Raw genomic sequence first — 27,227 nt, forward strand, 5'->3', positions numbered from 1 at the left:
ACCAACCATCCCCATAACATGTGCCAACCAACCCAATGTTGGCACAAAATGAATTTAATAGTAAAAAATACTATTAATAATTAATATAATACTATTAATAATTAATAACCATACCTTTTTTTTTAAGCAGAATTTACAGGACAACTAAAAGGACAATCCTGTGTTATCTGAAAACAAAGACATAGGTAGTACATTTGCTGGTTTGGTTTGACATTGTGTGTGCTCGTACGAGAGAGAGAGAGAGAGAGAGAGAGAGAGATAAAGAGCTAGAGAGAGAGAGAGAGAGAGAGAGAGGAGAGAGAGAGAGAGAGAGATAAAGAGCTAGAGAGCGAGAGGAAGAGAAAGGGGTGAGAGAAAGAGAGATATACAGCCTAGTCAGCACTTTGTGGCACACTGTTTGAAAGGTATCTCATTTGCTTCCCGTTAACGATGACCTCTCCATTCTCCATCTCTACAGCCACCGCTCTCTGCAGAGCATTATGGAGATCCAGCTACTGCTATAGTGGAAATATTCTGGCCCAAGGCCCAACAGATCTACTTAAAGTGTTGCAAGAGCTGGTAAGGATATATGAGCGGTTCCTCCTGAAATTATTAAGAAGAGAAATTGCAGTCGCACCACCCTGCAAGGACTGAGCTACACATTAGCTCTTCTGCTCACTACTTTGTTGTACTTGAAAAGAAAAAGTCTAATAACATTATTTTATTTATATTTTGTGTGTATATACACTATGTTGTGTGATGTATATATACACACATACACACACACACACACACACACACACACACACACACACACACACACAAATCACCCTTATAGTCACATCACATTTACACAGGTGTGAAGGTGAGCGAAAATCTTAGGTGTGTAGCCCACTTGTAGAATTTAAATACAAAAAAAATAACACACACACACACACACACACGCGCACACACGCACACACACGCACGCACACGCACGCACGCACACGCACGCACGCACACACACGCACACACACGCACACACACGCACACACAGCTACCTTCAAATTCATGCACTGATGTGGAATGTTTGTTATTACTAAAGGAACTGAAAATGAAACCATTCAGTGGTAAATTCTCATTACATTCACAATGCTATGAAAAAACACACTGGTTGATTTTAAGAGGCCGTTTTGCGCGTGACTTGGCGTGTTATGAGGAAGCTGTCAGTGAGAATTATCTGGAGATTTGAGTTGAGACCACACATCAGAAACTGGAAGACCAAAGGGAGAGAGAAAAAAAGAAAAGAACAGGAGTGGGGGTTCAGATCTGGACCACAACAGTCTGTCCCAGTAGACGTTTGTGATCCCTTTTAATCTCACAGACTCACTGACTGTGTTTACACCATGTTTACATCATTGTTGCAGTTGTATGAATAATGAGCTGCTACTTTATTACATACACCTACACCCCTGTAGTGGCAAACTGATGATTAGAGCTTGGCCTTCAGTTCAGTCAATAAATGTGGAAATTCGGTCACAAATTGATGGATTGAGGAGGATCTCTACAATAATGCTAATTCCTGTTAGCTCCCCTGTGGAATGCCTGTAGTATGTTAGCGCAAAACTAATGCTATTGCACATGACCATTTTTTGGCCCTTCTGGATTAAATCTGAAGCTTGTAACAGACATATTATTAGCATATATTTTCTATCATAGCAGTTCACAGTGAATCCTTTAGTAAAGAGTCTTGTCACTGAGCTGCTGATGTTTTCTATTTCTAACATCCAACAATCACATTGGTCAGGCTACCACTGGTATTTGCAGTAAGTGACATATCTAGGACTTCCACAAGGTCTAGGGTGACTCCCCTCCCCCTCCCTTGACTAGATTTAAGATGATTTTACCCTAGTAAAAAGAACTAATAATGAGTTTGTAAAAGGACCAGGCCAAAGCTCTTAAATATGCTACATTAGGAGGTTTTGTAGGGGTGGTTGGAAGGTGGTTTGCCTCGATTTTGTAATTTCTTACAAAAGATTCTTCTGTTATTGTCAAAGAAAAAAAAAAAAAGACTTTTCCCCCATAAGTGCTAAATCAGCTGTCTTTTAGCCATGCCTTCAAAAGCTAGCTCTGGTTTTGACCTTGACTTTACTCTTAGCACTCGAAACATCAAAATTCCCAATACTTCCGCAAGTACTGCCGGAAAACACCATTATACTCTTTGCTAACCTGAATGCATGAGGAACTCCATTTTGCCAAGCCAGCACTGTTAAAGCCCTCTTATGAACATGAAATAGCTCCACCTTTAATACTCCCCGGTGGTCTTGAAGTGGGCCATTAAAAGAGATAAGTGTATCTTTTCAGGCCCTTCGCTCAGAGCACAACCTTCAAACCCAGGCAGCTTCCCCCTGAACTGCTTTAGCCGACACACAGAGCTCACATTTATTTTCTCACTTTTTCAAAGGGGAGGGAGAATTTCGCTTTCAAAACCTCGCAGCAGCCACACTGTCCTATTCACACACATAGAGCCTTAGTGTGTGTCCACTGGGGGTGGGGGGCCGCAAGGGGTGGACGTGGGCAGAAATCAAACTCTGCTTTTCGCAGCTCTGCTTTATAGGCAGTGGCACTAATGGCTGATGGAGTCATACAGCTTGGAGGCTTTTTAGATATTGTCATTCACGCACAGCTTTGTCAGTTTTATGCTCATTTTTTTTAAATGCTTTGATTAAACTTTAAGAGAGCATTCGAGTCAAAGAAGTACAGCTGGTGTACATAGGCTGTGACATCTTTCTAGGAGTCTTGCAAACCAGACTTCTGCTCATCAAAAAGCCTGGTGCCTTTTGTTCCTCAATGTGGCCAAGACAGGAAAGGGCCGTTTTGCAAAATAACCAACCAGTGACCACTACTCAAAACAGGGTTACAGGGAAAACAGCAGGAAGAACATTAGCATATGAGGATCTCTCATATAAAGGCTAAATATTCTTAAACTGGCCATCAACAATGTGCTAGAAAACTTGTCAGTGCTAGCAAACTTGTTGCACTCTTCTGCCCCTTCAACTGTACATGTCTGTGTCATTAGGTTGCCAGCTGTTCAACATTATAATCAATTTACATTTGCAATTAAAAAAAGTTACATTTTATACTACCTGTAGTCAAATTATCAAACCTTTATTGGCAGATGTGTTACATTTAGACATTAGCCTTAAAATTATATATATATAATATATATATATATAATAATTTGTATATATATATATATATATATATATATATATATATATATAAAGGGTGCCCCCATGTCTGCATTTTCAAATAGCGCTATTTGGCAGGAAAAACGTAAATCTGGGAAAGAACCAGTGCTCCCATTCAGCAAACAGCACAATTATTATAGTTGCCACAGAATTCCTGAATGCTCAAAAAAATGCTCATATCTACTCTTTTCCAACTGTTAAATTCAGTTTCACTGTATACTCTCAGAAAAAAAAAAAAGGACTAAACTGTCACTGGGAATTTAACCCTCGTCACTGGGGTGGTACCATCAAGCATACATCGTCACTAACTTTAGTTCCAGAACATAAATTGTTATTCATTTTAGGGAACAATTTATTATTTTATTTTTCTGTATTATTGTAGACATTAGAATAAGAAAAGTAACAAATACGTGTTTTCCCCTGGGGGGAAAAAAGAAAAAAAAAATTAATGCACAGCATTAATCCTTTAAACCACTGTTGCATTTATTTGTGATCAAATGTTTTTATTTTTAAGATGAAGCTCCAAAATATTAATATTTTTACAGCAGCTGCAACTGTGCTGAAATTGATACCAAATGTGTTGGTAAGTAGGAGATATTTTATTATAACCTAAATATGACATGCCTTTACAATGTCCAGTTTATGTCAATGGTCTAGGCCTGTCAATTATTAAAGAACCATCTAAATGGCAATTATTTTCCATAGTTGCCAACTTTCAGGATCATATGCCTACATTAAAATCAATAGCATGTTAACAGGGTGCCACGAGTGAAAGGGACATGTTTTCTGAGATGAAATGGGTCTTCTGAAACAACTTGTAGAAAACACCTTGATGTTACACTTAATTGATCCTACAAAGAAAATGTCATTTCTTTGTTTATAACTACACCCAGTCTAGGAGCAGCTTGGCATCACCAGCAAGGAGGCGTCACCTGCAGCAGTGGGTGGTTAAGTGCCTTGTCTAAGGGCACAACCAGAAACATCCAGTCAGTCCTGTTATTGAACCCATGACCCTTGTTGTTGGCTCACCACCCCTAAACTTTTCCATTTCAAAAGGTATACGCATTTCATATGATAGCAAAGTATGCCAAGCAAAAGCCAGTTTACTATTGTTTGGTTGAGGAACACAACATACTTGAAGCAGGTTAGATTCATCAACTTATTACAATGATACAGCTTAACTTAAGCAATAGTTGGCCACTGATTTTGTGCAAACCCTTGATAGGATATGGCTTCTGTTTCCAATGCACTTTCCTCTACGTTGAGCATGTGTGTGTGTTTTTCTGCCTGTGTGTTTACATATTGTGTGTATACACATGCACTGATACACAGTTCACAGAATCATATCTGCTGAAAAAAGGGCACAGAAAGTCACAAGATTTGGCATGATTGTTTGAAATAGGAATGTATAGTACTGGGCAAAAGCCCTACTGGTTTCAATGTGTTTAACAGAACATTACACCAAAGCCAGCAACAAGAATGAGTATAATATCAAATCTACCAGTATTTAATTTGTCCACTCTCTACTTTTGCCATTTTAATTCTTCTATCTTTCCCAGCAGCTACCCAAACACACCTTAGCTGCCTTATCAATTTCTTGCTCTTATGTATCTAAAATGACTGAACGAGATATTTCTTAAGAGATTATATGGAAGATCCTTCACTTGCACAAGGAACAGGAAAGTTAAAAGTAGGAAAAAGCAGGAGTTTCTATTACTAGGGTCCAAAAAAGCATAAAAAAGAAAATGGGCATTCTAACAGTTGTACCAGACCTGGTAGAGCACTAAAACTGTCACCATCATCTTTGAGAGAGAGGAGAAAATCAAGCTCCACTCTTTCTTTAAATATGAAAACATCCACAGGTGTTTGTTCACCCGCCCACTGTGACACTTTAATGCTATGCATTCAAAGGATGTGTAGCTGTTATGGAGAAAGGGAAATAGACAAGAAAGAAAAAAAAAATGCACTAGAATCTCAAATCTGAAGATCTGAGATGTGGCATAAGGGGTTATGAACCGTGAGGTCTAAATATGAGGCCTATGTAAGCCATAGAATGCAGTATATATGCTGCCAAAGCAATGAAAGACTCTTCCAATCATGTCTACAATCAGTCAAGCATGGTGGATGATCAGTGTAAATTTGGGGATGTGTAACATCCGATAAACATCTGTAAAACGTTTGGTGGGGGAGGAACGACAAGATAATGACTCCAAGCACACTGCTGAGATCAAAATGTACATATCAAGCAAAGAAACTGCTGGTGTAATCAGAACAAACAGCCATCAGAATTCAGACCTCAACATCAATTAATGTTTGAGATTCTTTGCATCATGAGAAGTACAAAATGCAAGCAACTAAGACTGAACTTTGGAGGTGTAAAAAAGACTTGTATCCTTGTATATTTCTTTAAAAAACGTAAAGCAAGTCTGAAAGGATAGAAGAGAACAACTATATTTCGTTAAATAAATATCTGCAGTCAGTGATGCTGAAAAATGACTAACTTGTACTTCAAGGCCATTTGGACTAGAAATTACATAAACGAAAGGGTGGTCTCTTACTTTTCAGTCAGTCCTGTTATTGAACCCATGACCCTTCTGGTTGTTGGCTCACCTTCCCTAAATTTTTCCATTTCAAAAGGTATACGCATTTCATACGACAGCAAAGTATGCTAAGCGAAAGCCAGTTTACTATTGTTTGGTTGAGGAACACAACGCACTTGAAGCAGGTTAGATTCATCGACTCTACATCATTACAATGATACAGCTTAAATTAAGAAGTAGTTGGCAATTGATTTTGTGCAAAGCCTCGATAAGATATGACTTCTGTTTCCAATGCACTTCTCTATGTTGAGCATGTGTGTGTTTTTCTGCCTGTGTAAGTGTTTACATATTGTGTGTATACACATGCACTGATACACTGTGTTCACAGAATCATATCTGCTGAAAAAAGGGCACAGAAAGTCACAAGCTTTGGCATGATTGTTTGAAATAGGAATGTATAGCACTGGGCAAAAGCCCCATCAGTTTCAGTGTACTTAACTGAACATTACACCAAAGCCAGCAACAAGTATATTGAGTATAATATAAAATCTATCAGTATTTAATTTGTCCCCTCTTTACTTTTGCCATTCTTCCATCACTCCCAGCAGCTACCCAAACACACTTAGTTGCCTTATCAATTTCTTGCTCTTATGCATCTAAAATGGCTTAAGGAGATATTTATTAATACATTATATAGAAGATAATCCACTTGCACAAGGAAGAGGAAAGTTAAAAGTAGGAAAAAGCAGGAGTTTCTATTACTAGGGTCCAAAAAAGCATAAAAAAAGAAAATGTGCATTCTAATAGTTGTGCCAGACCTGGTAGAGCACTAAAACTGTCACCATCGTGTTTGTTCACCCACCCACTGTGACACTTTAAGGCTATGCATTCAAAGGATGCGTAGCAGTTATGGAGAAAGAGAAACAGACAAGGAAGAAAAAAAGAAATGCACTAGTATACCAAATCTGAAGATCTGAGATGTGGCATAAGGAGTTATGAACTGTGAAGTCTAAATATGAGGCCTATGTAAGCCATAGAAGGCAGTACACATGTTGCCAAAGCAATGAAAGACTCATTATCAAGAGAAATTTGGGGATGTGTAACATCCGATAAACATCTGTAAAACGTTTGGTGGGGGAGGAACGACAAGATAATGACTCCAAGCACATTGCTGAGATCAAAATGTACATATCAAGCAAAGAAACTGCTGGTGTTATCAGAACAAACAGCCATGAGAATTCAGCCCTCAACATCAATTCTTTGCATCATGAGGAGTACAAAATGCAAGCAACTAAGACTGAACTTTGAAAGGTGTTAAAAAAAAAATAATAATAATAAAACCCTGTATATTTCTTTAAAAAACATAAAGTGAGTCTGAAAGGATGGAAAAGAACTATATTTCATTATATAAATTTCTGCTGTCAGTAATGCTGAAAAATGACTAACTTGTATGAAAAGATTTACAATAAAACAAAAAGAGTATATAAATAAATGAATAAACAAATCAAGTTAGTATTTCCTCAGCCACTAAGCCTACATTCTGTGATAAGCTTTCAGATGACCTATCCCTATTTTCTTTCAGCCACTTGACATTGTGTGAGCTCCCAGATTACGGCGGAAGTTTATTTAAGATTGTGTGTCCTTGTGATTGCTTTTATACTGGTTTCCATTTGCACTTTACTGTGACCTCCATTTCCATCGCTGTGAGTGCTTATTTGTGATGGAATAGTCTCGCACACTCTTCTGATGGTTTTCAGCCTCCAAGCCTTTTGGTATTCTTTATTTATAGACCACAGCTGTGGTGCAGTTCAATCAGCTTTCTGTACATTTACAAAAAACCTGCCAGTGCCATTAGTCCAAGCTGCATTGTGAACCCCCCACCGCCAATACAATTGCTGCTTGCAAGTAATTGCCATCATATAAAACTCTTTAAAATTACTGCTTTAAGGAAAGAAAAGAAAAAAAGAAAAAAAAAAACTAAGCTGCAAAAACATCCTGTTTTGAATTCATTGTTATTGTGATGTCACGAGAAGCAACCCACTAACAAATATCCACTTACTCATTCTACAACAGTTTAGCTCCACCCACTCACATTGAAGTCCTTAAGGCTCATTTACGTAGGAAAGGATAACATCCTTTCAAACAATGCAACCATGACTGCCCACACTTCCATGCGTCCTTTACATTAGCAAGGATGTTAAGCAACCACAGGAGGGCGGTCCGGAGTAAAAAGTTTGACAACAACAAACATGGCAATGGTGATGGAGATCATAATATTGTACCAACTATGCAAGAGACGAAAGAGGCACCAGTGTAGACTGTGGCGGTCTGTGAGGCCATTAAGTACTTGTGGACAGAGAATTCGAAAAGACTTGTTATCAGTGAGAGAACTTGGAATCGGGTCTCACGTGAACTATTGGTTTAAGTTGAGTTGAGTTAAGTTGACTTAATTAAACTTAGTTAAATTTTCCAATATTTCTTCAGAAACCCTTCTGATATTGCTGACATCTATTTTGCAGGGTAAAAACAACAAAAAAAAACATGAAAAATCCAATTTTGCCAAAAATGAGATTTTACAAAATTTTGAATCTACATTTGTACAGTTGTCAAGCATAAATTTTTACACTTTTTTAATTGTTAAGGCAAAGCTCTGGCTAGCAACTGTGATACTTTGCTTTTCTTACGCTTTCACAGGAAAAGAATTAAGAGCGGTTATCTTTCAAATAAATGTGTGTGTGAGGAAGATTGGCCTGCGTGCATGTGTGTGCGTGTGTGTGTGTGTGTGTGTGTACACACAAACACACACGTACACGTCACTTCATCATCAGCTGATTCCACTTCACAGCATGGTTAAAAAGTTTAGAGAACAGCGCAAAACACTGTCAGACAATCTCAAACACAACCTATGTTTAACACAAACACTGTACATAAATTGGCCGAATAACTGCTGAACTATTATTACACTGCTAATATAAAGTGATTATAACTTTACAACTGGCTCAAAAACTGAAAACAAAAGAGTGAGTGAAGAGACAAGAAATAGAGCAGTGCCTGTATAAACAAGGCAGTATGCCATCCAACTTGTGCTGCAGAGATAATAGCACTGTTATTATTTACTATCTACTTTATTTTTATGCCCCATGATGCTTTGAGTGAATGATGGACAGAACCTCTGGCAAAGCGTAAAACAGACAATACATTAAACGCTAGTAACATCTTTACATGACAGAAATGTGGGAATACATAAAACATAAATAACCTTCATTACTGGGATGTTTGAAAGCTTTTTTCAGGTTGTTTATAATTGAGCTGTCAACAGAAAGCTGAACCTGCGTGAGAGAAACTTCAGTCAGAGGAGTGAGCCTACACTTCTTACTTACACTAAGAAAACTCATTTCATTGTTTTAATTTTGTTTACATTGTCAGGTACCATAAAGCAATGCCTTTATATAGCAATGTTTAATAGGCTCAGATTTCAACAACAACACAGCCATTTTACGCAGTGATTACGAGGCCATATTGATACATCCTTTGAAGCTCTGTGCTTTCTTGAGAGGTTTATACCCATAAGATTCCTGTTCTTGCCCTCTCCCCTCTGTTTCACTGGACCAGAGGTCAGCAACCCAAATGTTAAAGAGCCATTTTGTCCTTTCAACATAAATCAAACCACCTTGGGAGCAACAACATTTAACGTCCATTTTACCATCTTGGCTCTAAATATGTCTCAGCATTTCCTAATGTACTAGTATGGGGTAAATATATATAATATAAACAAAAATGCAGACTTACTTCGCTCTGCTTTAAGCTTTAGCTCAGCTATAGCTGCTTTTCTCGCATCTCAGGCAGGAAACTTTTCCGCGAAAGTGGAATAGATCTGTAAAATGTCTCTCGGCATTTGACTTTATACGAGGCTGAAGTCAGCTTCTCATTAGCCAGCTTCTTGTTCAAATTTTCCTGTTCCATCTTAAATGTTATGCATGTAACAACTGCACCATGTAAAGTAGAATGGGACAATTTGAACAAGAAGCTGACGGCCGAGAAGCTTTGCGACTTTTTAGTGTTTGAGAGTTTGTCGTTGCAGATGAAACGTATCAGGAACCAGCTCGACTGCTGATAAACGATTAATCTCTAAATCACCGATGTTCATCTTAAATCTCTCTCTTCGCCTTTTCGTTAGCTACTAGCTGGGTGAGACTGTTGTCGTTGCTATGGTGACCAGCATCCTGCGCATCAATCTTCACGGGTAAAGGGTGAATAAGCAGATATAGGCCACATTAACTGCAGCCTTTAATAAAATTTATTGTTAAAACTGAGTTAGATCGATCAGCAGAGCTTTGGTTTACTGAAAAGGAGGATCTTTTTTTTTTTCCCCTAACAATCTAATTCTGCTGTTGAGTCACAACAGGGCAGTAAAAGAGCCACATGTTGCCGACCCCTGGTCTAGACCATAGTCACCACTACAAACTGCACGTTGTCCCAGAGTGCTGCAGAGACATTTAATGGAACATAAAACAACTGAACAAATAAGCACACACTCCTTGACTTGACTAAAACAATAATAAAGACACTGCCATTTCCTAACCTTGATATTTTGGCAATAACCTCAAAATACAGTGACCATGTGAAAAATGGAATTTTAAAAAGATGTATCACTAGTTTAGTTAATTAATAGGATTTATGATGTGCCAGTGCTACTCATCAGCCTCTGTATACACAAACTCTTATCTGATGGTAGGAAGTGTTCAAATATTAGTCAACAATCAAGATCCCTGATATAACTTGGATTAAATTTTCATTATATCACTTTATTCTGTAGCTATTAAACAAATTAGGCAACTACATTTAGGATGGTTTAATCTCAGCTGTTTCTCTCTGGCACCGTCTTAGTTAAACCTGGAGTTGTGCATCACTAGTTTAAACATAGAAAGGAGTGAAGGGTAGTGGTGGGACAGGGTGGAGTTTAGAAATGGAGACAAAGGGGCATTTACAATTTGCATAATCATGGGTATTCATAGATGCTCACATTCTGAATGAGTGTTGAGGTTTAGGAACTCTCCTGTGCCATTTCATAATGTTATGCATGTTAATTTTAGAGTGTTAGTTCTCTTGCATTAATTCACTTATTCTGGATCTTATTGTGAAGGAAGTGCTAGCTTGTCATGTGTTCTGTTAGATTCGGAAGTGCTGCGTCAGTCTCATGCTGACAGTCCACGAAGCAAGGTGTAGTGAGGCTTAGAGCGAATTATTAGACAAAAACTGTGTGCACTGCATGGCTGTGGCCAACTACAGCCCTTTAACAAAGCACAAGAACTTGTGTATAAACTGGTTCTTTTTCCTAGCAATAAATGCTACAGTCATCAAAAAACTTTTTTTTTTTCCTTTGGATTTTGATGACTTCAGGGGTACTTTAAAGAACGTCCACATAATGGAAAGCAACTGGCATAGAGAAAAGAACTTTTAAGTAAACCATTTTTTTTTAAATGTGTAATTTGTAAGATCTTTAGTTTAACTTTATTTAATTTTGGATTATTTTAAACAGAATGAGAAGAAATAACAGTTTTGATGTTCTGTCAAAGACTCCAGCCCTCCTTGCCTCATAGTACCACTTTGTAGCTCAAGAAGTGATAGTGAGTCACTGCAGCATCAAGTCTGCCATCAATCCAACACGAGAGGATAAAATAACAGCACTGTCCTAAGGGTATATTCTAACCCCTTGTCTTGAAGGTACTGCCCCCATTAGACCATTTAAGGACAGGTAGCCAATGAAAGGAACATTAAACACATCGATGGCTGAAGCTTTTGGCAAGTGACCATTATCGCTAACGCCACATGCTACATTCAGCAGCGAAGAAAATAAGTGACAAATAGAAGCAAAGGGTTAACAGTGGCATTGCATTTACTGCTTCAGAGGCCATGTAAATGGATGAAGTTTGATGCTGAACTCACAACGTTTCTTCGAGACTGGTAAGGAGGGGAAGGAGTGAAGAGGGAGGGGGAGGGACTGTGCACTTTCTTGCCTCCTTTGTGGTGGTACGTTGCCCCTATTTGTTTGGAGTATGAATTTGACAGGTTGCGTCATCTTACATATTGCTCATTTAAGGTGTAGATGAACCTTAACAACTACTTTCCCCTGGGGAAAAAAAGTGGTTAAAACACAGACAGACACAAAACATGGTAAATATAAGAAAAATGATTCTTATAAGTCTATAGAGAACACTTCTACTACTTATCCCCAGCTGATATCAACTACATCATCTCTCAGACTTCAGTTCATTTTGACCTCTCTTGGGCATAGTAGTAGATAGGGGCTCATGCTTCCTGGAGAATAACACAGCATTTTGTATTGCATCATCCGTGATCATTTCTAGGGCAAGTTTTTAAAGATAAAACTTCCGCTCACTTCAGTGATGCAACGAATGTGCAACATGCATGACATTTAATTCACAACAATTCACAGTGAATTGTCTGTCATTATGGGCATTGATATTGATATGAAAAAGTGATGAAAAAAAAAAAAGCCAATCAATGGTTTTGGGTATGAAAAGAACTTAAATTCCACACAGTAAAATATGACATTATGGCAGATGAAAGCATCTTAGATGTGGGTAATAAGACATTTAATATTCTTCATTATTCATACAGCTGCAAGAATATTATATGCTTATTCCTTCTACTTATGTAATCTTAAGTAAAATCTTTCTGTTCTTGCAAAAGCATTATTAACCTTGAAACAAGTACCTATAAGTAAAATAATTCTGCTTAGAATTACTTTAAATATGTTATGGGGATAACAGGGCACACTTTAATATGCAGTAACACTGAACAGCTTTTTTTTTAATGTAGTAATACAGTATCAAGTATAATATTGCTTCTGTCTGAACAAAACCTCGTTCAATCTCCATTTATGCCAATTTTCAGTTTGACAATTTAAAAGTGCCTGTTGGTCTTTACATTGTGTGTAAATTTCAAGAAGGAAATAGCCCAAAGTTTGGAAAAAAAAAAGTCTGGTTTCATTGACTTACATTAAAAATAAAGTATTTTTTTCAATCTCCTGAAAAGTTATCATTTTGGAGATGAGAGATATTTTAGGAGATATTTTGCTCTGACAGCAGCAATATGCTTTAAGAGATCCCCTCATATTCCCATAGTCACCCCATGTGCAAATTCTGACAGATATTCCTTGAGACTCACTCATATTTATGGTTTTTGTACCATAAAAGTAACTTTTTTCCCCCATCACAATTGTTTTTCTGTTATGGAATAGTGTGTTTAAGTCACAGAATTCACACCAATGTTATTTTAATTACCCTCCTGGTAGCTGTTATATAGCACATAAACCAATCAGAGTGAGAACAGGTTAAAGTACAGCCACCACACTTTAACAATGAGGGAATCCTATAATCCTCTATATACCTATAGACTCATCAAAAAATGTGGGGCTGGGATGATAAGCAATTAAAAAAAAAATGGTTGATTAGGTGAAAATAAGTTATCACATCTTCTGCATCTTCTACGGAGATCAAACTTCTGCACAGTTTTTATGTTTTTCCCCCCAAAATTTTAAACTTGTTTACTCCCTGTCTAAGTGGTTATAAGTAGTTAACTTATTTTCACACAGAAAAATTAACACATAATTTTGCATACAACTGTATATCGAGTATGTGTGTCATTATAGGGTAAAGACTTAGAGCAGGGGTGGGGGACTAAAGGCTGGACACTAGCACAATTTAGTGATTTCCCTGCTCTAGCACACCAACTAAAACTGGTAATTAGCTGATGGGTTGAATCAGGTGTGTTAAACTCCAGAAATCCAGCCCTCCAGCACTGTTCCCCTCCCCTGCATTAACACCTTTCTCTACAGAGACATTTATAGCCCCCTCCCCTCAAAAAATATGAATGTTATTTGGTATTTTGCACTAGAGCATATGGTTGTTGACTTGTTCACTGCTTTTAACGCGAGGAGCTTCAAGTTGCAGTAGACCCTCTTAACTCCAGCTCCACTTAACACCTGCTGTGAGAGTTGTTGAGGAGCTTCAGTGAAACTCCCTGTGCTGTTTCACTTTTCAGCAGAATGGGCCATTACCCACTGTCTGGGTTTTTTCTATTGTGCTGGCGAAAAATATATATACGCAACTCTGACTTTGAGGAATACAACTAACTTCTTAAGGGAGGTGTCCACTTTAGTTTCATTGGAGAGCTTGTCTAACACAAACTGAATGGAACTGCGCTGAATTAATAGAGCGTTCACCAATTTACAAGACCTTTTAACAGCTCCCAAAACTAGCAACTCAGTCTGTATCAATTATCCCATATATGGGTTAAGTTCATTTGCTTTCAGTTGAACAGTTCATCGTTGGTGTATACAAGTATTATTTATCATGCACAAAAACCAAAACATATTTGATTGTGCCCCACTCTCCCTGAAATAGGCTGAATAAATATTGATGCAACACTCCAGGAAAAAAAAAAAAAAAATTAAGAAAGAAATTAGATATTATTGCTGTTGCACAAAAAAAATTGACCTCCAATTGTTTAGTTCTTTACTTTTTTGCTTAATTTGAAAATTCCAGTTACTCCTGGCATTCTGTTAAAATTTCATTTTGAGGGGACCAATAGAAATGTATGTAAACTTACCATTTTGGACATAAGAGGAATTGTATCAACAGTGAGGATATATTGCTTATGCTTAACATGCTTTCGCGTGCCGACATCAAGTATACTCTGTACAAAACCTCGTGGCTTAGACTTATGGTTATAGAAAAAACATTTCTGATTGGTTTAGAACCTTTAAAATATGTTTTCAAAACTTTAGAAAAGTTCTTCACATCCACACCTCATTTATAAAACAGGTTCCTTAAAAGAACCATCTACATAAGTGCTCTTTTGGAAACCAAACAAAAACTATTGCAGCTGGTGGGAGGCTGATGTCCAGCACAGTTTGGTACCCAAACACACCCACTAAACCTGGCAAATAACAGATTAGTTGAAGCAGGCACGTTCACCAACGTGGCAAGACACCGGCCCTCCACAACTGGAGCGGTGCACTCCTGTTCTGCAGAGTCATTCCAAAGAACGATTTTGGCACCTTTAATTTTTAAAAGCGTGCTCTTACTACCTTTTTTGTGCTACATGAACAGTCATAGAGATGGGTGGATGAATACCAAAGCATATCCACCAATTAGCCACTAATTACCTCAGCATTCAGCAGTTGGCTTTTAAATTGAGAGCATTCCTCACTTAAAAATATGCAAACTATTGCAATGCACAAAACAAAACCATATAAACAAAGATAATCAAATTAACAAAGACGCTTATTAAAACAGTGGAGTTTGATAGTAAATGGAATAGAAATTTTGTTTTGACTGCATACAGTGCTTTTTAAAACATTATATGTGTGGGTATTTATGGAGGATGGGCCAATCAAGTTTTTGTCCCGGATTATAATACATTTTATTTAATATTGATGTGGTGAGTATGTGGCGAAGCCTGTAATAACTTCTATATATTTGCTAACAGTTGCATAATGCACACTTCAAATACATAAAAGTTAGTTAAAAGCAATCTAATTAAGGTAAGATATGCTAGGGTGGTCAAGTAAAATTACTTCATATTTGGTATTTGCAGTGTGACAGTCTGAACTAATACATTGTTTGAACTTGCATGTGCGGCCTATTCCTTTATCTAGACATAAAACAAGCTGTTAATGGTAACTGCTCCTAACATTTGAGGCTAGTATAACCATGTTTGTTAAAGGCGGCTCACTTATCCACAGTGGAAATGACACTGCAGATTTTACAGAGGGCTGTTGGACTGTTTTGGTTTTTCACTTTAAAACAGTTCTACACTGCAGATGTTCAGCCTGCTTGATTGCTTTATTGCCCAAGTTAAGGATAGTGTCCCTTTACATTACCATCACAGAATTGGATCAGGCTTAATGTAGCCAATACTGATCCACTAAAATGTGCCCTGCTCCAACCCAAGTCTTTCAGATCAGGTCAGTACATTCCTAAATATATTTATACCCATGTTTTGTGAAGGTATATCAAAACCTTATATTTAGGAGGGAATGCTTGTGCCAGAGTTTGCTCAGAAAAATTACTACAACACAAGACTAGAAAACAATGGCGTAATAAATATAACAGCAGTACCTAACAGAATAACAAAAAGATAAATTGTGATAATAAATAACCTAAAAACACAATATAGAAAAGCAATATTGCATGATGTTAAGTGTCACATAGGAAATGATACTGAAACTCAAAAGTAGTTTATTGCATATAATATTAAAAAGTATTATTGCATGCCATTGAGAAGTAATATTGCACATTTGAGTGAACCAAAAGAGGAAGTAAAATGAAGATAATCTTAGTTTAATTCACTTTAAAGTGAAGCTGTAAACTGGAATGAGTCCAATTTCAGCTGAAGTTTGTTTTTGGTCTTAAGACTTGACTTCAAGTGAAATGTGTAGTTTACATGGCTGCTTCAACAATGTATTAAACAGTTATTTTGATGCCTGTCAGTTCTTCGGTCTTTTTGAGAGAAAACAGACTCCAGATGGAAATGCAGCATCAAGAACCAATTCTAGCCCTTTCTTAGCTCTGCTGTTCATAAACTAATTTTGCAGTGACACATTTAGTGGCCAAGAAACATCCACAATGCTAACTGTTAAGCCCTTATGAATGTGTTTATAATTGGTCTACTGTATCTTCAAGCCATCAGAGCAATGCAAGCTGTTCCTTGGCAGAGAAAGTGAAACACGCAGCATTTCTCAATAGAACATGTAGAGCCTGACTTGCACAGAGGAACGCAGCTATTCTTCCAATGCATTTGATTATGTAGCTCAGCTGGTGATTTAATAAGAAATCTCTGTTACATTCAATTTAAGCCATTTTAACCTTATAGCCAGAGCCTTAAATAAACATTAACAGTATGTACAAGTATATTTTTTCTCCAAGGCTGGAATCTTTAGCAGAATGGAAATAGTTGCTATCAGGTCAGCTGATAAAGCTGATAAGGTATGGAACATATGGAGAACTCTGTGATAAGTATGACTATAAGAAGGAAAACCCAGATGATTGAGAGTGCTGTAGATGCAGTTGGTTTCCATGATGTTTCTTTGGTGCAGCTCATTTGTGATAGCTCTCTGCCTTAGGGTCACTTATGCCCTAAGTGGCCCTGCAGCAGATCTCGTTACATCCCTCCCAGGGCTGAACGAAACCCCAAACTTCCAGCATTATTCTGGTTATCTTCAGGCTGGGCAAGGAAAATACTTACACTACTGGTGAGTCCATCAATTACTCCTTCATTAGCTACATTTGTATAGACACTACTAAACTGCAAGCGATAAAAATGTAAAGAAAAATTTATGACTTTGTTTATATCAAACTGACTTGCTGTTGAAAATGCTTATATAAATGTCATTTCCTGCAAAAAAGAAAGTTTAAGGTTTATTGATTATGTTTGATGGTTCCATGTATGTTGCAATTTTTGTATGTTTCCTGACTTCCTTGTAACTTACTGAAGAAGGAAATTTTGTTTAGTCAGAATTTTCTTATTTTAAGATATATTTTAAAAAAAGTGAACAAAAGAAAGAACGAAAGAAAAGAAAGATAGAGAGAAAGTATTTAAAAAGAAGTTATTTTCCAGTGTTGGTTTGCACAACATTGCGTACCAACAAACAATTTCTGCCAACACTGAATGAAATAAAACAAAATAAAAAATAAATAATAATAATAATAATAATAATAATAATAATAATAAAATAATAATAATAATAATAATAATAAACAATAACAGCAATAACAATAATAACAACAACAAATTGACAATGTTTTAATAGTCTACATTGTAAAAAAAAAAAACAAAAAACAAAACTAAGAGGAAATCTCTAAAGACTTTACTGTCATACAGTTGTATGCAAAAGTTTGCCCCCCTCCCAAGTCAAATTACATGTTTTGTTGATTTTCTAAACATTCACATCCTCTACATGTTTTACTCATTCTAGCAAACAAAATAAATAAATAAAAAAAATAATAACTGTATTGAAGTTCTTTAGATTACTTCATGAAATGTTTAACAAAATGAGAAAAACACTTCACATTCATAAAACTGATGTGGCCTTCTATAAGACTTCCAAGCAGAAGGCATTAAGAGCACTGTAAAGCACAGAGATGGAAACGTCAAAGTCTAGGGCTGTTTTTCTTACAGTGCCATCACTAACCTTGTGTTCATTGATAGGATCATGAACTCAGAGGTGTACAAAGGCATATTGGATGAAAACCTACACAAATCTGCAAAGAATGAGAATTCGTCTTGGTATTACTTAGTCAAAAATCAATGGTCCTGCTTATCTCTAGATGGCAGAATCGACTGTCCACTTTCTTACATTTCACTGCGAGTTGTAACGCTCTCTCAATCAAAGCCAGCCTAGTTTAGCCAACGTCTTTTGCTTTAGGTATCTAATTGACAAGCGATTCCAGTTGCTTGTCTAATCAAGTAAGTCTGCTGTAGCTCAGGAATTGACCACGACTAATGTTGATGTCTTTGTCTAAACACTTGATCTGCGCACTGATTGTATTAAACAGGTTTGTGGAGTCACAGAACAATCCATCCACAGATCCAGTGGTGCTCTGGCTGAATGGAGGTCCAGGGTGTAGCTCCATGGAGGGGTTACTGGCTGAGAATGGGCCTTTCCATGTGAGCCTGAATTTAATTACATTACCAGTTTTTAGGAATACCTAACTTGTACCTACCACTGTAGGCCATTTTACCATATTTGAGTACTATTTAGGTTCACTTTGTGGGTTTTACTGACTGTAGCCCATCTGTTGCACAACATATCAGCCACTCTACACCCTGTCCCCATCAATGCAAAGGGGCCACCATGGAACCACTGCCCACAAGATTTACTTAAGTTGTGGACCATTTTAGCATAGCAGTGAAACCAACCATAGTAGAAGTGTAGCACTGGTATAAGTGCATCAGGCATAGTAGCATTTTTTTTTTTTAGGATTTTTCACATCACTGCTGGGTTAAGCCCAAAAATATCTGGCCGAGACTGATGCTGTAAGCAGATGATGACCTACAATCTTTAAAAAGATGGTTCTTCAAGGGTTCTTTAGTAAACGGAAAGTATTTCATGCTTGAATGACTCTTTGCATGGTGAAATGTTCTTCATATTGATGGAGAATGTGTTATATGGTTCTACATAAAACCTTTTTGAAAGTAGTTCTAAATAGCACCAACAAGGGTTCCACTATCGTTATGATGTCAAGCTTGTAGGAATAAAATAACCTTTTTGGGTGCTGAGGAGAGCCATTGTCAAAAAGGGTTCTATGAAGAACCATATACAACACAGTCGCCATCAATCAAGAAGCTTTTCACCATGTGAAGAACCAGTTAAGCATGCAAAAGTTTCTTTGAATGATCATGGTTCTATGTAGGACCACTGTCTTTAATGAAGAACAATCTTTTTTTAAAGTGTGTAGAAGAACCATTTTTGGTAATATATAGAATCATTTCCAGCAAGGTTCTATATGGAACCATATACAACACATTCCCCATGAATCTGAAGAACAATTTCACCAGGCAAATAACTATTAAAGCATGAAATGGTTCTATAAAGAACTCCTAGTTCTAAACAGAGCCATTCCCCTTACTTAAGAAAACGTATCATCTTCTTAAAGATTTCCTCACCATTCTTATGTGTGTCCAGCTACATGATGATGGCACAGTCTACCTAAACCCTTACAGCTGGAACCTGCTGGCTAACGTTCTATATGTGGAGTCTCCACCTGGAGTGGGCTTCTCCTATTCAACTACTGGAAACTACCAGACAAGTGATCCCCAGGTAAGAAAGTTGTGTTACAAGGCTTTTAGTAAATGCACTCCAAGAATTTTTTTTTTTGATGTCCTCTTTGCCAAAATATTGGAGGATAGAAATTTTAGAGTATTATAAGATTAAGAAACTTAATTCTTTCATTCTATCTACCCGTTTTTTAAGGTCGCTGAGGATAACTACAACGCCCTCCTAGACTTCTTCAACAAGTTTCCCTCCTTCACCTCCAACGACTTCTATGTATTTGCAGAGAGTTATGGAGGCATCTACGCACCCACCCTCTCAAAGCTCATTGCCAGTGGCTCTGCTAACATCAACTTCAAGGTAGTCTATCAAAACAGCGGGAAAGCATCGCGCACCCATTCAAAGAAAGCTATGCTTCTGTAAAAGGACTTTGTGGTGGGGTGAAGGAACCTGTATGAAATACATTACCATGTGCATCTCAAAAGGTTCTTTGAAGAACTGTGTTATAAGGTGTGCTATAGGAGATCACTTCAGGATAAGAGATTCTGTTGTGAAATGTAGCAGTTTTGTATGCAGGGCAGGTAAATGTCTTGACAGTTAATACCATCTGAAACTGCTCTCCAGGGCATGGGTGTAGGGAACGGCATGACTAGCTACGCTGTCAATGACAACTCCTTGGTCTACTTTGGATACTATCATGGCCTCATTAGTGACAGGTATATATGACCAAATCAAACATACATCCAATTTCCTGTTTTAGAAATTGCAATATTATTGAATAAAACCTGACAATATTCCTTGTTCCAAAAGCTTATGGAGTGAAATAAACCAGTACTGCTGTTCCAGTGGCACCTGCAACTTCTACAGCAATAGCAACAGCAACTGCCAGAATGCAGTGAGTACTCTATAATCTACTGAATATGAACTTTCAGTCTTTATTGATAAGAACATCTTCAGTTATTGTAATCCTGCCCTTCTTATAATATTGCCTCATTTCAGGTCAATGATGCCCTATATCTGATCGAGGACATTGGTTTGAACATCTACAATTTGTATGCCCCATGCTACGGAGGAGCACAAGCTCAAGGCCGTTATGCTGCAGACATGTCCAACTTATTCCGTCATTATGGATTCAAATTCCAGGCTGAAGTGAGTCATGGCTTTGCTGATACCTTGTAGATATGCCTACACTTAATGCACCTATAGTAACATCTTCTCATTGCCCTTTGTTATTCATTTATTTCTTTTGTCGCCAAACAACTTAATATAGTCACCTAGCAAAGCACAGTGTGTTAGCATTGTGTTCACTTAGAGCACACCAGAAAAATGGCCTAACATGCAGCACAGCTAACATGAACCAAGAAAGCTTAATATTGGTCAACTAGAAAGATACAGTATGTTAGCATTGCTTAATTGTTCATTTTCATGCACACATCCCAATATACAGCTCAGCTGTTTATTTTCAGGCACAAACATGCAGCAAACCTAACATGAACAAGAAAAGCTTGTAAAAAAATTATGTTAGCATAACAATGTTCATTCACCATATAGCAGGCACACAACATGCAACAAGGCTAACATGAACCAAGGAAACTTAATATTAGTCAACAAGCAAGGGGTAGTATGATAGCATTACTTACCTGTTTATTTTCAGGCATACAATCAAACATGCAGCAAAGGAAACGTAAATAAAGAAAGCTAAAATAGCGAAATATAGCATGTTAGCATTCTTTAAGTGTTTATTCACAGAAAGCAGGTGCACAACAAGCAGCAAAGCTAACATGAACCAAGAAAGCTTAATAAGTCTACAAGCAAGATACAGCATGTTAGCATTACTTGACTGTTCATTCACCATACAGCAGAGACACAGCATGCTGCAATGCTAACATGAACCAAGGAATTTAATATAAGTCAACAAACAAGGGATAGTATGTTAGCATTGCTTAACTGTTTATTTTCATGCACACAACATGCAGCAAAGCTAACATGAACCAAAGAAGCTTAATATTAGTCAACAAGCAAGGGGTAGTATGTTAGCATCACTTACCTGTTTATTTACAGGCATACAATCAAACATGCAGCAAAAGGTAGCATGAATAAAGAAGGCTTAAGTAGCAAAATACAGTATGTTAGCATTGTTTAAGTGTTCATTCACAGAAAGCAGGCGCACAACAAGCAGCAAAGCTAACATGAACCACGAAAGCTTAATATTAGTCAACTAGCATAATTGATAGTGTTGCCTCACAGAATAGCAGAAATATAGCCCTAAGTGCAGCAAAGCTAACATGAACCAAGAAAGCTTAATATTAGTCAACTAGCAAGGGATAGTATGTTAGCATTACTTGACTGTTTATTTTCAGGCATACAGTCCAACATGCAGCAAAGGTAACTTGAATAAAGAAAGCTTAAGTAGCAAAACACAGTATGTTAACATTGTTTAAGTCTTTCTTCACAGAAAGCAGGTGCACAACAAGCAGCAAAGCTAACATGAACCAAGAAAGCTTAATATTAGTCAACTAGAAAGACACTGTTAGCACTGCTTAACTGCTCATCCACTGAAAGCAGGCATACAACATGCAGCAAAGCTAACATGCACCAAAGAAGCTTAATATTACTCAACTAGCAAAACACAGTATGTTATCATTAATGTTCATTTGCAGAATAGCAGGAATGTAGCCCAACATTTAGCAAAGCTGACATGAATTTACATAAGCCAGGCACACAATTCAGCAAACAGCAGAGCAAGTAACCACATTAATACAAACACATACCTTGGGGCAGTGGACCAGTCATCTACTCTCCTTTACCTGTGTGTCTGCACCCGTAAGTCTACAGAGAAAACAGTCTTAGTTATAATCACAGAATTATCATTGCGCTTCTTTATAATCTTTAATGAAGCATAGGCCAGGCCCAAAGTGTGGCCTACACATCAAAGTTAGCCCATGAGGTCACTGGATTTAACCCATTAGAAAGTTACCCTAGCCCTCACCCACTGAGACAACAAATATTTTAATACTATATGGTATTAACTTCTTATTTCCCTTTTTAAATTGTCTTTTTAGGTATTTAAGTAACAGAATATAGCATAATGTTACAAAAATATACCTACCTACCTACTTTCTTTGTTGGTATATTGTTTTGTCTTCTTGGCCTTTGGTCCACCATAAGCAGTGCAGTGTAAATCCCCAGGACAAAAAGTTTAAGCACCTCTGGCATAGATGCTTGAAGCAGCTAACTAGTTATCCACAGCATGAATAACTTGCTAATCAAACATGTTCACTTAGCATAGCATGCTAACTTGCTAGTTAAACAAACTAACTAACTAAAGCTACCTTCTTTGCTAACATCCACCATGCAGTACCAACTCCTGGCCACAACAATGAACACAGTGAACAGCCCCAATCAAAAGCCTTTTTATGTTCACTTAACCTGGTGGCATTTAGCAGTGCTGCCCCGTAGTGGTGGGACCACTTACTGCACAAAGACGACAGTATATCATGACGAGGATAACTCAAACCAAACATGTCCTTAGCTGACTGACTAAATTTGGGGTAAGGGGGGGAATTGTTTTTTGGCCAAACTATTGCTTTGAAATATAATGAAATTAAATCATTTTATGTTGCTTTCTGGCACACCATCCTTCTTTCAGGTGGATGTATCTGTTCCTGGTGATCCCAGGTGTTTTAATGGGACAGCTATGTACGTTTGGCTGAACAATCCCAATGTACGAGCTGCCCTACACATCCCCACCTCGGTGCAGTCCTGGGAGCTGTGCAGGTAGGCAGAGCAGTCTCTGTGAGTGAGTTATGTTGTAGCCAGCTTTATTCCTTACAGGTGCATTTTCTTTACTTAGCTTGGAACAGATAAATCTGATAGATATTTGTTTTGTGATTACTGGACATTTCATTGGAATTGGGTAGTTTGCAATGGTGTGGGATTACATTCTTTTGTGGAGATGATTGTAGGCTGAACATCTCCCAATCGGGTATGTCTAGGTCATTCACTCTTAAAAATGTTCCCAAGGGATTCCTGACTTGGATATATGGTTGTTGGAAAACTACATTGTGGAGAAAAAACGTTCTCTTCACTCACTAATTTCATTTACAAAACTGGTTCTTCTTTCTAGTGTAGAGGTAGTGTTTGTCCCAGCACTGACCAAATATTTAATGAAGAGAAATTAGAAGTAAACCCATCATAAAAGTCCTTCAGCTTTTAGTCCATTTTTACTCTATATACTGTTCTTTTAATTAATAAGCATAATACACACACACACATTTTCGGAAACCACTTATCCTTCTGGGTCGTGGGGGTTGGGCAGGGGGTTGTTTGCTGGAGCCTATCCCAGCGGTCATTGGGCGGAAGGCAGAATACAACCTGGACAGGTCGCCAGTCCATCGCAGGACAGACATTAAGCACAATGGCATAACACCATAAAAGAATGAAGCATGCAAAGGCCAAAACTATTATATACTTATTGAGATTGTGGAATAGAAAAATATTAAAATAACAATATGTTTCTAGCCGCAATGTGCTGCTCTTATGTTGTTGTTTACATGACACTTCATTACTAAGTTACTTTTATACATGCGGCCAGTATAAAGGCCATGCCAATAACACAGGAATGCTTTGGATGTGGCAGCTGAGGAGAAACAAACTGGGTCCTTGCAGCCCACTTGTCCATACACTGTGACCCACAAATGGATTGTGTTTGAAAATCACTGCTCTGAAGAAACATTCAATGACAAGTTCTATAGGGAACCAAAAATGGTTCTTTCCACTCTCAAATATGAAGCTGGGAAAATTTATTTTGGAGCAAAAGTGTACGATATTTTTTTTTTCCAAACTGGCCTTCAGGGCCCCCCAGACGGTCTACATTTCATCCCTACATGTTGCGAGTTGGGTCAGAGCCAAAATGTGGACAGTGCCACATTTATGGACAATTCAGAAAATAAACAGTAAAAATTTACAATAAATGCAGATACAGTGCCACAAAGGGTGCTTTAAAATATACATAATTTACAGTATATAAACTAAGTGTATGGGGTATATGACTGTAACATGATGCATATGTGCATCATGGGTTACTGGTAGATGTTTACACAGCATTGTTAAGCAACTCAATTGTTAAGGTGATTAATTAACTTACTATTTGGGTAAAATGGGAATTAGCCCAAATTTCCCTGTATAGAAAATTGATATACTTCATATATATATTTTATTCCCTTGTCTTACTCAGCTCCACTGTTGGTTCACTATACCAGAGGACTTACAGTGACATGACTCCATTTTACCAGTATCTGCTGCAGCAGAACCTTAGACTGCTGGTCTACAATGGAGATGTTGACATGGCTTGCAACTTCCTAGGTGCAGAGTGGTTTGTGGAAGCCCTCAACCAATCGGTAATCCTGATTTATTCTGAAAATGTTTTTACATACGTTATGCCTGATATGGCAACTGTGGCAATATCCACTTCATGTTTCATGTAAATGTCGTCCAATACCAATGCAGATTGGGAAAAAGGCCTGAATCTACCTGGATTAACATTACAGAGAAATATACAGTTCAAATCTATAGTCTCAACATGAGAAATATTAGATGTACCAAGATTTGAGATCAAGGAACCATTTTTTAAAATCGTGTGACATATTTTGCAGGTGGTGAACCAGTATGGACCATGGTATTATAACAACCAGATTGCTGGCTACGTAAAACAGTATGAGAACATCACTTTCCTCACTGTGAAGGTATAAGAGAACATCACAAAACCTAAAGTACAGATATTTTCATATGTAGCCATTCAAGTTCACTTTACTGGATAGGCCTGTATAGATGGTTTCAGGAAGACCTTATTACTATAACTAACTACTGGTTGAAATTTAACTGTAAAATTTAGATGTATTACAGTGAAGGATGTTTATAGCAGTCTGTACTTAGGATAATATATATTTTTAGGTTTCCTTTTTTTAGGCTTGGTTGAGATAGTAATTATTGACCATATTTAGTTGGTATAGTGTAGTGTAGGTGGTTGGAACAGCACAGAAGATAACACCGCTACCCCTTTCATTTTCTTGCCTGGGCAAGCACACTAAGCCACAGCAATGTGATTCCTTGGGAAAACCTCCTAACACTGTGTTCACTTACCCACTAAATTACTTACAGGTTGCTCTAGATGAGAAAAGCAAATTACCATGAATTTAATGTAGTCATTAGTATTCAGGTTAACCAAGTTACTTTCTATATTACTGTACAAGTTAATTTCAATATATATTGACTTCGAATGTGTTTCTCTATTCAGGGTGCTGGCCACATGGTTCCGCAGTACAAGCCTGCTGCTGCTTTTCAGATGTTCAAGAATTACTTGTCTAACTCTTACTAACTAACATTTAATAACTAAATCTACAGTTATGATTGATGCAGCTTTCTTCAAAGCTCGCTGTAATCTGTAATGATAATTAAAAACAGTATGAAACCAAAACTTTGAGTCTGTCTTAATTATGTTTTGTCATTATCTCCAGCAGAGACATGCACATGTTGTAATTTCTCTGTGGAAAGATTTGAAGCCATGTCTCTGAATGTGTCACTGGTGAGATGTTAGATATGGAAGGGCTAAAAGCCTAGATGCAATGGCAGGTTTCAAAGACTTTTGGTGATCATCCTTGCAGCCATTGCTGAGAATGACACAGTTAGGTTCACTTATCTACATGCCAGACCCTCAAACAAGTTACATGGTTTTAATTGCGGAATGTTTTAGTGACCTCATATCAACATACAACATATGCTGATATACAGAGACACATTGGACCTCATTCAGCAACCGTTCTTAAGGAATTTCTTCTTAAAACCCACTTAAGATTCTGACTTTCACCAATGTTTTCTTATTTGGGATTTGTTCTTAGGTAAGAACAGAATGTACGCACACTCCAGAGCACAAAGATGAGAACAATTCTGTGGTTTAAGAATTTGATGTAGACTTTTTCTTGGGGCTTTCTCAAGAACAATTTTGAGAAAAAACTAAGGAAGATACTGGTGAATGAGGCCAATTGTTCTTTCCTTCTCATCTTAATGCAGCACTGACATTTACAAAACAGCCTTCAACTTTAAATGCTAAATTCTGACAGAGTGACATGCTGCCAAAGGGATTCAGGTCTTTTCAAATGTGTTTAGTTGCTGTGCTCCCACAAAGGTTACTCTTCACAGTATGTCAAAATGCTGGTGAAGGTAAAACATTCAATTGATCAAGTACACAACACAACCTTGGATTTCCTCTATGTCAGGCGTTCTTTATGTAAAACCGTAAGTTAGCACACATGCACTGATTCAGGAGGTGGTTATGTTGAAATGCACACTGTAGCTGTTCATTGGTAATGCAGTGGAGTGTTTTGGGCCGAGCGTGCACCTGCGGTAATTAAACCTTCCTTCTTATTCAGAAATGGCAATACTGGCACTAGTGAAACAGCAAGATCTGTGAACCTTCTTTAAAAGTAAAAATAGGTAGCTAACTAGCAATAACCTCTGAAGCATATCACGTGAAACAATAAATTAGAAAGCTAGCTAGCTATTTCCTAGTCATAAAGCCTGTTTACACCTTGCATTAACATGTTTTATGTCCAGATTGTATCTGGATATTCTTTGGCCAGATTCTATTTACACTTTTGACTAAAATGCATCCCCAGTTTG

At 37.5% G+C, this 27,227-nt stretch overlaps 1 protein-coding gene across 1 annotated transcript; it reads left to right on the plus strand.

Moving 5' to 3' along the window:
- Positions 1-16,827: 16,827 nt before the first annotated feature.
- Positions 16,828-26,025, plus strand: si:ch211-122f10.4 (cathepsin A-like). Its single transcript, XM_036580913.1, has 11 exons — positions 16,828-17,030; positions 18,334-18,445; positions 19,464-19,598; positions 19,752-19,910; positions 20,175-20,266; positions 20,361-20,445; positions 20,550-20,699; positions 23,200-23,327; positions 24,787-24,949; positions 25,205-25,294; positions 25,846-26,025. The coding sequence occupies exons 1-11, from the start codon at positions 16,840-16,842 to the stop codon at positions 25,924-25,926; spliced, it is 1,386 nt and encodes a 461-aa protein (XP_036436806.1). The 5' UTR covers positions 16,828-16,839; the 3' UTR covers positions 25,927-26,025.
- Positions 26,026-27,227: the final 1,202 nt, after the last annotated feature.

Source organism: Colossoma macropomum, unplaced genomic scaffold, assembly GCF_904425465.1.
Source record: "Colossoma macropomum unplaced genomic scaffold, Colossoma_macropomum, whole genome shotgun sequence".
NCBI lineage: Eukaryota > Metazoa > Chordata > Actinopteri > Characiformes > Serrasalmidae > Colossoma > Colossoma macropomum.